Source organism: Culex quinquefasciatus, chromosome 2 (assembly GCF_015732765.1).
Source record: "Culex quinquefasciatus strain JHB chromosome 2, VPISU_Cqui_1.0_pri_paternal, whole genome shotgun sequence".
In the NCBI taxonomy this organism is placed as follows: domain Eukaryota; kingdom Metazoa; phylum Arthropoda; class Insecta; order Diptera; family Culicidae; genus Culex; species Culex quinquefasciatus.
This window is the reverse complement of record NC_051862.1, coordinates 7,874,600-7,885,260: the sequence shown is the minus strand read 5'-3', so window position 1 is coordinate 7,885,260 and position 10,661 is coordinate 7,874,600. Positions and strand designations below refer to the sequence as shown.

At 38.6% G+C, this 10,661-nt stretch overlaps 2 protein-coding genes across 4 annotated transcripts; both read left to right on the top strand.

Annotated features, from left to right (window-relative positions):
* The first annotated feature begins 286 nt into the window (after positions 1-286).
* LOC6037434 (copper transporter 5.1) lies at positions 287-4,302 on the top strand. Of its 3 annotated transcripts, none has more exons than XM_038256702.1 (5): positions 287-561; positions 1,410-1,606; positions 2,963-3,323; positions 3,411-3,454; positions 3,561-3,876. In XM_038256702.1, the coding sequence occupies exons 2-5, from the start codon at positions 1,466-1,468 to the stop codon at positions 3,603-3,605; spliced, it is 591 nt and encodes a 196-aa protein (XP_038112630.1). In that variant the 5' UTR covers positions 287-561; positions 1,410-1,465; the 3' UTR covers positions 3,606-3,876. The 3 variants fall into 3 exon arrangements, with proteins under 3 accessions (XP_038112630.1, XP_038112628.1, XP_038112629.1); XM_038256700.1 differs by having other exon boundaries at positions 288-561; positions 3,736-4,302; XM_038256701.1 differs by lacking the exon at positions 3,411-3,454 and having other exon boundaries at positions 290-561; positions 3,736-4,302.
* A 619-nt stretch (positions 4,303-4,921) lies between these two features.
* On the top strand, positions 4,922-10,168 carry LOC6037435 (delta-aminolevulinic acid dehydratase). Its single transcript, XM_038257086.1, has 5 exons — positions 4,922-5,016; positions 5,083-5,460; positions 5,533-5,680; positions 8,703-9,155; positions 9,744-10,168. The coding sequence occupies exons 2-5, from the start codon at positions 5,351-5,353 to the stop codon at positions 10,017-10,019; spliced, it is 987 nt and encodes a 328-aa protein (XP_038113014.1). The 5' UTR covers positions 4,922-5,016; positions 5,083-5,350; the 3' UTR covers positions 10,020-10,168.
* Positions 10,169-10,661: the final 493 nt, after the last annotated feature.

Genomic DNA, 10,661 nt, shown 5'->3' with positions numbered 1-10,661 from the left:
CATCAGTAAAAATACCAATAGTCCAGCTTATTTTTTAAATAGGAATTGAAACAAGTTGGCCATTTTTTGCAAGCGATTTTCTCGAATCGCGGTTTTTGCTTTTGTGCCCTAATGAAATGTTTGGCTCGATTTCCTTTACATCACACTGCACCATTGGCGAACGTAAACAAAAACCTACGAAACAACTTTCAAAGCGCACTCTGTCAAAACTCAAGGCAATCTTGTTCTTCGTCTGACCCCTCGCCCATGGACCCCTCGTTTTAAAACCCCCTTTATGTACTCGCTGGTTGTTCATTGTAGAACCAGAGGAGAACCCGTGTGTGTTGACGTTGAAACGTCGTGGTGGACGGTCGGGCCGCGCGATTTCGCGTTTTATTTTCGCGAGTACATTTGTACATAAAAAAAAACATTCTGCAAATGAGCAGTGTGTAGTTTAAGGAACGGCTTATGTGCATTTACGTACTGGGATTAAAACGGGGAGTCGTAATTTTTCCAGTCACGATCCGTGCTCGTGAGTGAGCAGATGACAATAACGCGTCTTCGAGAGTCATTTTCCACTAGGTAAGATTGATTTTTGCTTGGCTACGTTTCATTCTTGGATCGATTTCTTTGACGGTGGTGAACGTCGAAGCAGGTTTTTTTCGGTGAATGTGCGCAATTTGGGTGAATTCCTTCACATCTAGTAGGCGCCTTAATTGTGCAAGATTTGTTTGTAAACTATCGACATGGATTTGCAGAGCCTGTTTGCGAGATATTACATAAACTGCGCTTAAGCTCGATTAGTTCAGAGCCTGCTGCTGCAGCTATTGCTTACCTTCTTCTGTTTTCTTCTACCGTTCACTTAGACGCTTGAATCGCTGTAGGTTTCTGTGTCAGTACAAGGTTTGTCGCGTGTCCAAGCCTGAAATTGGAGTTGTTCACCATCCCCTTGCTTTGTCTTAACCTTCAAGGTCGTTTGCATGGCCTTCTTTGATGCAGTTCGGTGCAACTTTCGCGCAATTCGAGCTTTTTGGTTCAGTCGACGCCTACTAGGTTGATTCGAACTCCCGTGGTTCATTGACTGAAAGTGCTCCAATCAGCCTCATTATCTTGACTCGTTTATCGCGCTTGCTTTCTTATCTCGGTGACTGGACCATATGGTACACGCACAGCAAAACCAAACAATTGTCCCTCTTCTCTCGGTTTGTGGTTTGTACACAAATCACGTCGTCGTCTGCGGACCACTTGTCATCGCGCGGTGCAACCGCAGCAGACCTGGAACTTATCAATTTTCCTCTTGGTTTCGTCCAGCGTTCCGCGTTTTGACATGGCTTGCTTCGCTTGTTTACCCTCAATGTTTACTTTGTCATAAATTACTGTTTCTGTAAACATGCTCTCATTTAGCGTTTCTCCATTTTTTTCTATTACAGCTGATTCGACACCTCCACTGCACACACCTGACGTCCGTCAAACAAATAAATAAAAAATGCACATGCACATGTCGTTCTGGTGGGGCGCGGACGTCGGCGATGTGTTCTTCAAGGGGCTGACGGTGAACACGACCGGCGCGATGGTGGCGCTCTGCGTCACGCTGACCGTGCTGTCGATCCTGTACGAGGGCATGAAGGTAAGTTAAGATTTTCCTGTTTTAAGCCCTTTGCAAAAAATAAACCGGACGCCACGCGCAGCTGTTTTTGGGCTGATAAGAGCCAAAAGATACAAATGAGTTGATACCGGAATGACGGGGCTTTCCGTTTACTTCAATCAAAATTTTGTGTGAAATAGAAAATAAGAGCATTATCAGCCTTTAATGTCTGTCGGTGGTGAGAATAAATCGTTGGCGTCAGCAACATTGTTTCAAATATAATGGAATCTCAGTTACCGTCATCTGTGGTGAATCGGAACATTTTTTTGTTTGATAGGCCGAATTAAAAATGGCTGATTTTTTTTAAGTGTAACTATTTTTTTTAAAAGGTCCTAAGCACCTTCGTTTTTGTCATTTTTGTCATTTTTGTCATTTTTGTCATTTTTGTCATTTTTGTCATTTTTGTCATTTTTGTCATTTTTGTCATTTTTGTTATTTTTGTCATTTTTGTCATTTTTGTCATTTTTGTCATTTTTGTCATTTTTGTCATTTTTGTCATTTTTGTCATTTTTGTCATTTTTGTCATTTTTGTCATTTTTGTCATTTTCGTCATTTTTGTCATTTTTGTCATTTTTGTCATTTTTGTCATTTTTGTCATTTTTGTCATTTTTGTCATTTTTGTCATTTTTGTCATTTTTGTCATTTTTGTATTTTCGTACTCTTTTTATTTACAAAGGCCAGGCCTACCACCAGAGTCTCGGCCCGAAACTTCAAACACGAACAAAAGCAGCGAACCGAAGATTGGCGATGACGTTTTGGAATTTTGACAGTTTGGAACGCATAAATTACCCCATTATCGGTTTCCCCGCATGGGTGATGTGGAAATTGTTGCACATGGCTGAAGTTGGGAATTTTGCAACTTATTTTAATTTATGCTAAATTTCAAAATTTATGCACGAATATATACAGCGAATCGATGTGAAACCAAAAGATATACTAAAGGCACGATGATTTGATGTGCAATCTTGATCAGAATCGCGATAAAAGAGGTTTAAATTGAAAAATAATAATAAAACAAATTCTGGTCTAGAATTTAAAGTAATTTTGTCTGTTTTGAAATACTTAATGATATTGCACAATAGTTATAGATTTTTTTTTTACAAAAAAGAAAATTTTCCGGTTCGTCCACAAACAATCTCATGTTTGTAAAGAAACGACGCCATATTGCCAATGTTGTTCGGTAGCTCATATCAGGTTATCACCGGGGCCCTGCCTACCACGCAAAGTTTATCCCAATTGTGATTCGGAGAAAACAAATCGAGAAGTGTTAAAGAACCTTTATATTGTTTATTGTTTTGGGTTTTTCAAACACTTATTTACGAATTTACCCTTTTCCAGGTCCACGGCGCCAAGGTGCGTGCCCGCGCGGCCCGCGAGCGCAAACGGTCCGGTTCCTGTCCGCCGCCGAGTGAATCCGCCACCCTGCTCTCGCTGGAACTCCCCCCGAGCGGTCTGCGGCCCCTGTCGCGCCGCGTTTGTGCCTTTCTCGCCGAAGCCACCGTCTTCCTGTTCCACAACATGCTCGGGTACGCCCTCATGCTGACCGTCATGATCTACAACGGGTACCTGTTTGTGGCCGTCGTCGGCGGAATGGCCATCGGGTACTTCCTCTTTGGCCACATGTCCATGAAGGTCAACATGGAGAACGTCCAGGCGCGACAGACGAACGTGATTTGCACGGCACGCTGCCTCCAGACAGGTTAGTCGGGAACTGTTTGTGTAGTTTAACGCGCGCTTGTAACACTAACCCTCTTGTCTTGTGTGTATATTTGTTTGTTTATTCTAGCCGAATCCTGTGCAATGAGTCATTCCGCACCCTGTCCCTCCTCTGTATGTGACGATCGCTTTTGAGTTTCCCACCATTGAGTTTCACCTTTAATTCTGTTAACCCTCTTTGTGTTTTCTTCCCGCCATCTTTATTCCCACCTTTTTCTAGCGATCCAAGCCACCCCGAAGCAACTATCAAACCCTCTGCTCCTGAAACCCAGATCAACTGTCATTCCCACCATTTTGTTTTCGTCCGCAACGCCTGCTGCGTGATTTCGTTTGATTTTAAATTTCCGCTGTTTATTTTTTTTATTTGTTTGCCACAATCGTCACACCTTTCACAGATTCGTCCGACCAACCTTCAGCGTCCGCACCCAGTCAGGAATTCGGCGGTGATGACGCCGGACCGTCAACCCGAGTAACCACCGTAGCAGTGTGCCACTGACTTTTGCTCAGTGTGTCAGCGATTTATATGCACCCTTTTAACGTTTTCAAGATATTACGTAATCTCAGTGTCTCAAGTCTGGAAATTGCTGTATTTTAGCGTTCGTTTAAGCTCTATTTAGGAAGAAGAGGAGGAAGGGTTTCCAAATTAAGCGCACCACCAAAATTCTAAGCCATTTCTAAGCAGTTTAGGGCAGGGTAGATAGTGTATAGTAAGCAAGGGCTGAATTGCAATTTTCTTCTACGCAGGCCAAACAAGAATACAGCAAAAAATAACTAAACAAAAAGACAAATATGTAGCATTACTCTGTGATCTGTATATAAATTAGAGGAGCAAACAAAATATTACAAAAAAGAAAAAAAGCATACTACTAAAGTCGTACTAAGCCGATGATTTGTCGTTTGCAGCCAATATCGAGTGTACCTTTATAGTTGAGAAGAACAAACAAAAAATATTTAAAAAAAAAGCAAACGTCGCGAAGCCAATCATATTTAGTCAGTTGGTTGTAATTTGTCGATTAGTTTTCTCCCCCAGGTTAAATGTGGTGCTGGCTATTCGGGTAAGATTTATTTTTAAACACCACCTTTATTTTTGCTAAATTTTATTCCAGTTTTTGTGTTATTTTTAGAATCCATTATTTGTGTAAATTAATTTTAATTCTATGTTAGTGAAACATAAAATCATTGCATTGCTTTGGTATCGAATGCTACCGCTGCCAAAATTATTTAGTTAGAGTTCTTATAAAAGATATTGTAAACTTAGAGATATAATAAAGTATCACTGTTAGAAAAAAAAACGTTGTTATTCATTATTTAGACAATCCACTTATCAGACCTCTTGGATTGTTATTATCTTGATTTTGTATTATTTGGTTTTTCTGTTGAATCCATGAAAATAGTGTTAAAATTTGAGCTCAAAAATTGAAACACGCTTAATACTTCTTAGATACTTTTGTTAATTTCTCTTATTTTAAGCTTGCAGTAAACTTGCATGCAACTTTTCATGCAAGTGAATTATTTCAACCATCAAAACATCAATATCTTCTGTCAATTCCAGATAAATAAGCCGGGTCGTAAGTATCAAACTTTATTTACATTCTTTTTAACTGCAATGTTTTCAACTATAGGGTAAAATTACAATTCTGTAATGTAAAAATTGTAGGAATTTTGTGTCTGTTTAAGTAAGTATGGATTCAAATACTCACCTACCTGCAATCGTTTTATTTACAAAACATCTTCGATTCCAGGAGTATCTTGCCGTACTTACCAACACTTAAGTCACAACAACCGTAAAAAAAAATCAAACCATTACAATCACATTCCTGAAACCGGACTTCACACACCATTCGTTACACAATCACTCGCCGATAGGTCTTGAGGGTGAAAGTCAGCGCGTTGATAGAAGTCTCACGTTGCATCAGTCGCGTTCCGTATCTCGCAATACAAGACTGATAAACTCAACGAAGAAAAAGCAACCGCATTTGAAGTCAGTTCAATTCAAGTCATTCCTCCAAGATGTCCCTGACGAAGCTCCACAGCAGCATCTTCCATCCGACGTTGCGCAAGCTCCAGTGCCAGGACGTGGACATTGCGGCGCACAATTTGATGTATCCGATCTTTCTGGTGTGAGTGTCGGCGTAGTGACTTGATAAAAATCAGTTCAATCAACTATTTTCAATGGTAATTATCACCCTCAGGGAAGATGACGATGCAATTCAGGAGATTCCCAGCATGCCCGGAGTGGCCCGGTACGGGATCAACCCACTTAAGAAGCATTTGACGCCGCTGGTCGAGAAGGGACTGGCGTCGATTTTGCTGTTTGGAGTAGTGGAAAAGTTGCCGAAGGTTTGTTATTTGAATTTCTTGTTTATTCTAGTTTTAATTTAAAAAAAGTCTATCTGGGGGAAATTATCATCTGTTTGGCAAGTTAAGAATTTGGTCCGGATTCAATCTACTTGTTGACTACTTATTTTGATAAACTTTTAGAAGAAAGTTGCGTTCTCACTTCTTACTCAATTTCAGTTGAAATAGCCTTAGAAAAAAATTCTAAGTGTAAATATAGGTATTCGGTGCCCTCTCCCCGTGCCATACCTTCACACTTAGGAGACCCGGGAGGCGGAGTCTTGTCGCAAAAAGAACGATACACACCTGTGGATCCGTTGACGAAACCGCAAGGTTTAAGAGGGCCACATTATAAGGTGTTACGTCGATTCCGTTTTTTAGCCTTTTAGAAGCTGAATATGAACATTAAAGTGCTGAAATTCCATAATTAAGTGCACGATGTAATTACACAAATTTAAATGTTGAACCACCTATTGAAAAAAAAAGTTAATTATAACGCTTTACAAATTTAAACATTTCTAGAATATTTTTTTAAAAAGGTCAAATAAACCAAATCCTTTTTTTTTTGCTATTTGGGTATTTTTAATTCCTTTGATTAAGGCTGTTTGAAAACTTCTAAAAAGCAAAACAAAAGATAATGTTTTAAGAATGCATTGACTGTAACAATAAAATAATTTCACAGAAAAATAGTTTACAGATAAATGTTTCTGATTTTCATCTTTTTTAAATCAGGAATGAATTGTGATTAGACTTAAAGTTTGTTTTCAAATAAATTATTTAGCTACTTCCGTGCGAAAACTGAGAAAAATCAGGAATCGACTGACAAACCTGAAAAAATTATAAGCTGAATTAAAAATTAAATTAAATATTAAATAATTAAATAATTAAACAATACTGGAAAAATATTCTAGGCCAAAAAAATGCTAAGACTCAAGCTTCTCTGGCTTTAGGTTTTGTTCTGTTCTGTTTTTGTTATGTTCTGAAATTTGAAGGATTTTAATATTTAGTAAATTATTATCGAATTTATTGTAAAACCATTTGGTTGGATGTTACTGTAGAAGTAAAATAAATGTCTAATTTCAAGCCAAATTTTCAAAAAAAAAATTATATTAAAAGTATCACTAAAACTTCAGGCAACCCGTGGCGCGGTGGTTAGCGGCTTCGGCTGCCGATCCCTCATGTGTGCTAAGGGGCCCGAGTTCGATTCCCGCCCTTCTCCTCTGGGTTTTCTGTGTTTGTCCCGTTAGTTAGTAAATTCAGTCTGAAAAGACGGTGTGATGTCTAATAAAATCATCAGATATGTAAAAATTTGCAATATATCTATGAACCAGATTTTTTTCAGATGTTATAATTTTTTCCAAGCTATGGCCAAAATTTAAAATGAAAATTAAAAGCTCTGAGGTGTCTCATCTGATTTGAAAGATTAATTATTATATTTGTTTGCCTTTTTGGTGCAAACTGCAAATAAATATCGTATTATAAACAAATTGCAATAAAAATGTTGGAAATTTTAGTTTTAAATATGGTTTGATTTTTTTTTAATTTTAGAATTAATAATTAACAGACTTTTCTTTAATCAATCAGATTGAGTAATTCAAAACTATAAAAAGTCTTTAGAAATTCATAAAATTGTTGTTCGGGAATACTACAGAACGATATATTAATTTTTTGTAATGCTTCAAAATAAAATAAAAATATCATAGAAGTATTTTTGTCACTTTCACACTCAATTTAAACCCTAGATTTTATCATATTTTGAAGAAAGAACTGATATGTTCAAAAATAAATCCAAATTCACCAAGATAAAATCTGGAGCCACATTTGAAAAGGGCTTATAAGCATTCTGACAACTGATACTATTTTGCAAACCCCTAGACAACAGGTGATTTACTTTCTTCATCTAGGTTTCGACAAATATTGATTGAATGCAAGTTTTTTTTTGTACACAAATATGAATGTTTGAATAAAATGACCACAAAAAAGAAACTGGTATTAATAGCTGTGTATTTATGTAATGATATCTTTTTAAAATATTGCATAATTGTATTTTATTTGATTTACCGATTTAATGTTATTGACATTTTTAATAAATTCTTTGAAAAAAATCAGAACAGAATTCTTTCTTTTTTAATTGCAAATTAAACAATAACAATCTGGTCGTGGTAAAGAGCAGAGAGAAAAAAAATGCAAGTAATCGCTTTTTCCCAGCTAACTCAATCGGAATTCTAAACCAAAATGCAATTCGAATCGTTCACGTATTCCGTTTCAAACGCAACAACCGATTCCGTATAAGTACCGGTTGTTGCGTTTTCGAATTGGATTCCGTTTCAGAATTCCGATTGAGTTGACTGGGTTGTAAGCCAAAAGTCGGATAGGTCGGATCAATAATGCTTAAAAAAATTGAAGAGAATTCCTAATGTTAACAAAAAACACGATACACTTTATCATATTACTTAGGTACTTACTTTTCAATATCGAATTCAATTTTAAACCCAAAAAAGGATAAAAAAAAACGTTATTGGTGACGTACAAACTTAAAAAAAAAAAAAAAAAACATTCTGTACATTTTTTATGCGAGTTTCCCTTCTCATTTCATCAAAATAAGCCATTTTCATAATAACGTTACGAAAGGCCGTTGCAAAATTTTTAAAAGAAATAGATAAAAATCTGACAATAATTTGAAATGCATTTTCCTTCTTTGAAAGCCATATTTAGCATGTTTTAATTGTTTATTTGTTTTAACTTTTGTAAAATTCCGATGCACATTACCACAAAAAGATTTATTCTTCGGGAAAAAAAATCATTGGAACTTGAACGTTCAATTTTTTAAACAAGTGGACTTGTATAAAAATGAATTTTTTAACACTTTTTTTTATTTAAATGTTGAAACCAAGGATTGTAATTTTAAATCTAATAAATTTCTATTTTTTCAGGCAAAAAAAAACAATTCAAATAAATATCAAAACATTGCTTCAAAAGTTTTGACTAAATCATGTTTTAAAATAAATTTCCCATCCCATTCCAGGACCCCACCGGCACCGGCGCCGACTCGAAGGACAACCCCGTGGTCAAAGCCCTGCCGCTGCTCCGCAAATGGTTCCCAGACCTGCTGATCGCCTGCGACGTTTGCCTGTGTCCGTACACCAGCCACGGTCACTGCGGTGTCCTCACGGAGGACGGCGTCATCGACAACGAACCCAGCATCCAGCGGATCGCGGAAATCTCGCTGGCCTATGCCCGGGCTGGGGCGCAGATTGTGGCCCCGTCGGACATGATGGACAACCGGATTTGGGCGATCAAGAAGATTTTGCGGGAGAATAAGCTGGAGAATCGGGTTTCGGTGCTGTCGTACTCGGTCAAGTTTGCGTCCGGATTTTACGGCCCGTTCCGGGATGCGGCCAAATCGGCACCGGCTTTTGGGGATCGCAAGTGCTACCAGCTGCCGCCGGGATCGAAGGGGATTGCGCGACGAGCTGCGGTAAGACCTTTTTGAAATGCCCAACTAGAGTTGGAAACATTTGTTGCGCAGTCTCAGAAGCAATATTTTGGTGGGCGTTTTGTTTTGGTTCTTGAAATTTCGGCAAAACACAGTTCATTATGTACTGCTGCTCCGCCACGTGGTTCTGACTATCTAGCGGCGTCGAGGAGTCAAAAGGCAATGGCTCTTCTCTCTAAAACAAGCTCGAAAAAAACTGAAGCCGGCATCGTTCTTTGTTTTGCTTGCTCCAACTCCCTCGGAAAGTTCTGAATTCTTTAGGATGCTTGGGGGCTTCAGGGTGTGGGATATTATTTGTGCTGTGGGAAATGCTTGCGCAAGAAGCAATATCGGAGAAAAGTTCTTTGTAATGGATTAATAATGACATGAACAAAAACTAAACTATTCTCAATTTAATTAAACATCAATAGTAAATTACAAACAATGCAATATTCACAAACACAAAAGTGACAAAATCTTACATGAAAATGCCTAAACTAGTCTTGTCTAGTTTTCTTAATTACAAAATTTTACTCATGCAAAATGTATAAGAATTATTAAATCAAAATTTAAAAAATTTCCCAATTCCAGAAACGTGACGTCGAAGAAGGCGCCGACATGCTGATGGTGAAGCCCGGCATGGCCTACCTGGACATCGTCAAGCAGGTGAAGGACGACTATCCGGAGCTTCCGCTGTTCATCTACCAGGTGTCCGGCGAGTACTCGATGCTGCTGAACGCCGGCAAGATCGGCGCGTTCGACCTGCGGACGGTGCTGTGGGAGGTTCTGGTGGGAATGCGCCGGGCCGGGGCGGATTGCATCATCACGTACTTTACGCCCACGCTGCTCGACTGGCTGCGGGAGTAGATTCGCCCGCGATGATGAGCTTCAAAGTTGTTGAGCGATTATTGTACTTGCTCGTGTAATTTGAGTTTGATTTCAGACATCGAAACGGTGTGGGTGTGGGTGTGTGTGATTAACTCTTTAGAAGAACTGGTTTGTTCCGAGAACAAAAATGCGAAGTCTTATTTGTGTCTAGATTTATTAATAAAAAAAAACTGAAATATTCAAACAAGTTTCAACACTCTTTTTAAATTGATGCAAATGAGCATTATGCAACAAAGTCCCTCGACTCTAGCAAACTGAAAAATTCCATCAAATTATTCTCGATATCCCTTTGAACGTCTACAAAACACACTATTAAATCGCGACGACCTTCCCCTTTCCACAACAATAGTGGCAACCAAGTGGCAACATTCTCAGCGAAGGGTGGCCAACCGTGCATAAATCCACCCAAACAGCCACCCCCAAACAACACCCAGCCCAGCACCCCCAGGGGACCGTTTTTCTGTTTATGACTGCAACATAAATAAACAAGTTCGCGTAGAAATGCAACTTCATCCCTCAAACCAAAGTTCTACACCGAGAGAACTTGCAAAGGTATTTGACATTGCATCGAAAACAAACAAACCAAGTCGCCCTCCTCTCCTCTCATAACCGAGATCATAG

Excerpts from the sequence above, each read along its gene's own strand:
- LOC6037435 (XM_038257086.1), top strand. The coding sequence starts at position 5,351 with ATGTCCCTGACGAAGCTCCACAGCAGCATCTTCCATCCGACGTTGCGC. Across the intron at positions 5,461-5,532 it reads ATGTATCCGATCTTTCTGGT|GGAAGATGACGATGCAATTC; the intron begins GTGAGTGTCGGC and ends TATCACCCTCAG. Across the intron at positions 9,156-9,743 it reads GGATTGCGCGACGAGCTGCG|AAACGTGACGTCGAAGAAGG; the intron begins GTAAGACCTTTT and ends TCCCAATTCCAG.
- LOC6037434 (XM_038256700.1), top strand. The coding sequence starts at position 1,466 with ATGCACATGCACATGTCGTTCTGGTGGGGCGCGGACGTCGGCGATGTG. Across the intron at positions 1,607-2,962 it reads TCCTGTACGAGGGCATGAAG|GTCCACGGCGCCAAGGTGCG; the intron begins GTAAGTTAAGAT and ends ACCCTTTTCCAG. Across the intron at positions 3,455-3,735 it reads CCGCACCCTGTCCCTCCTCT|ATTCGTCCGACCAACCTTCA; the intron begins GTATGTGACGAT and ends CACCTTTCACAG.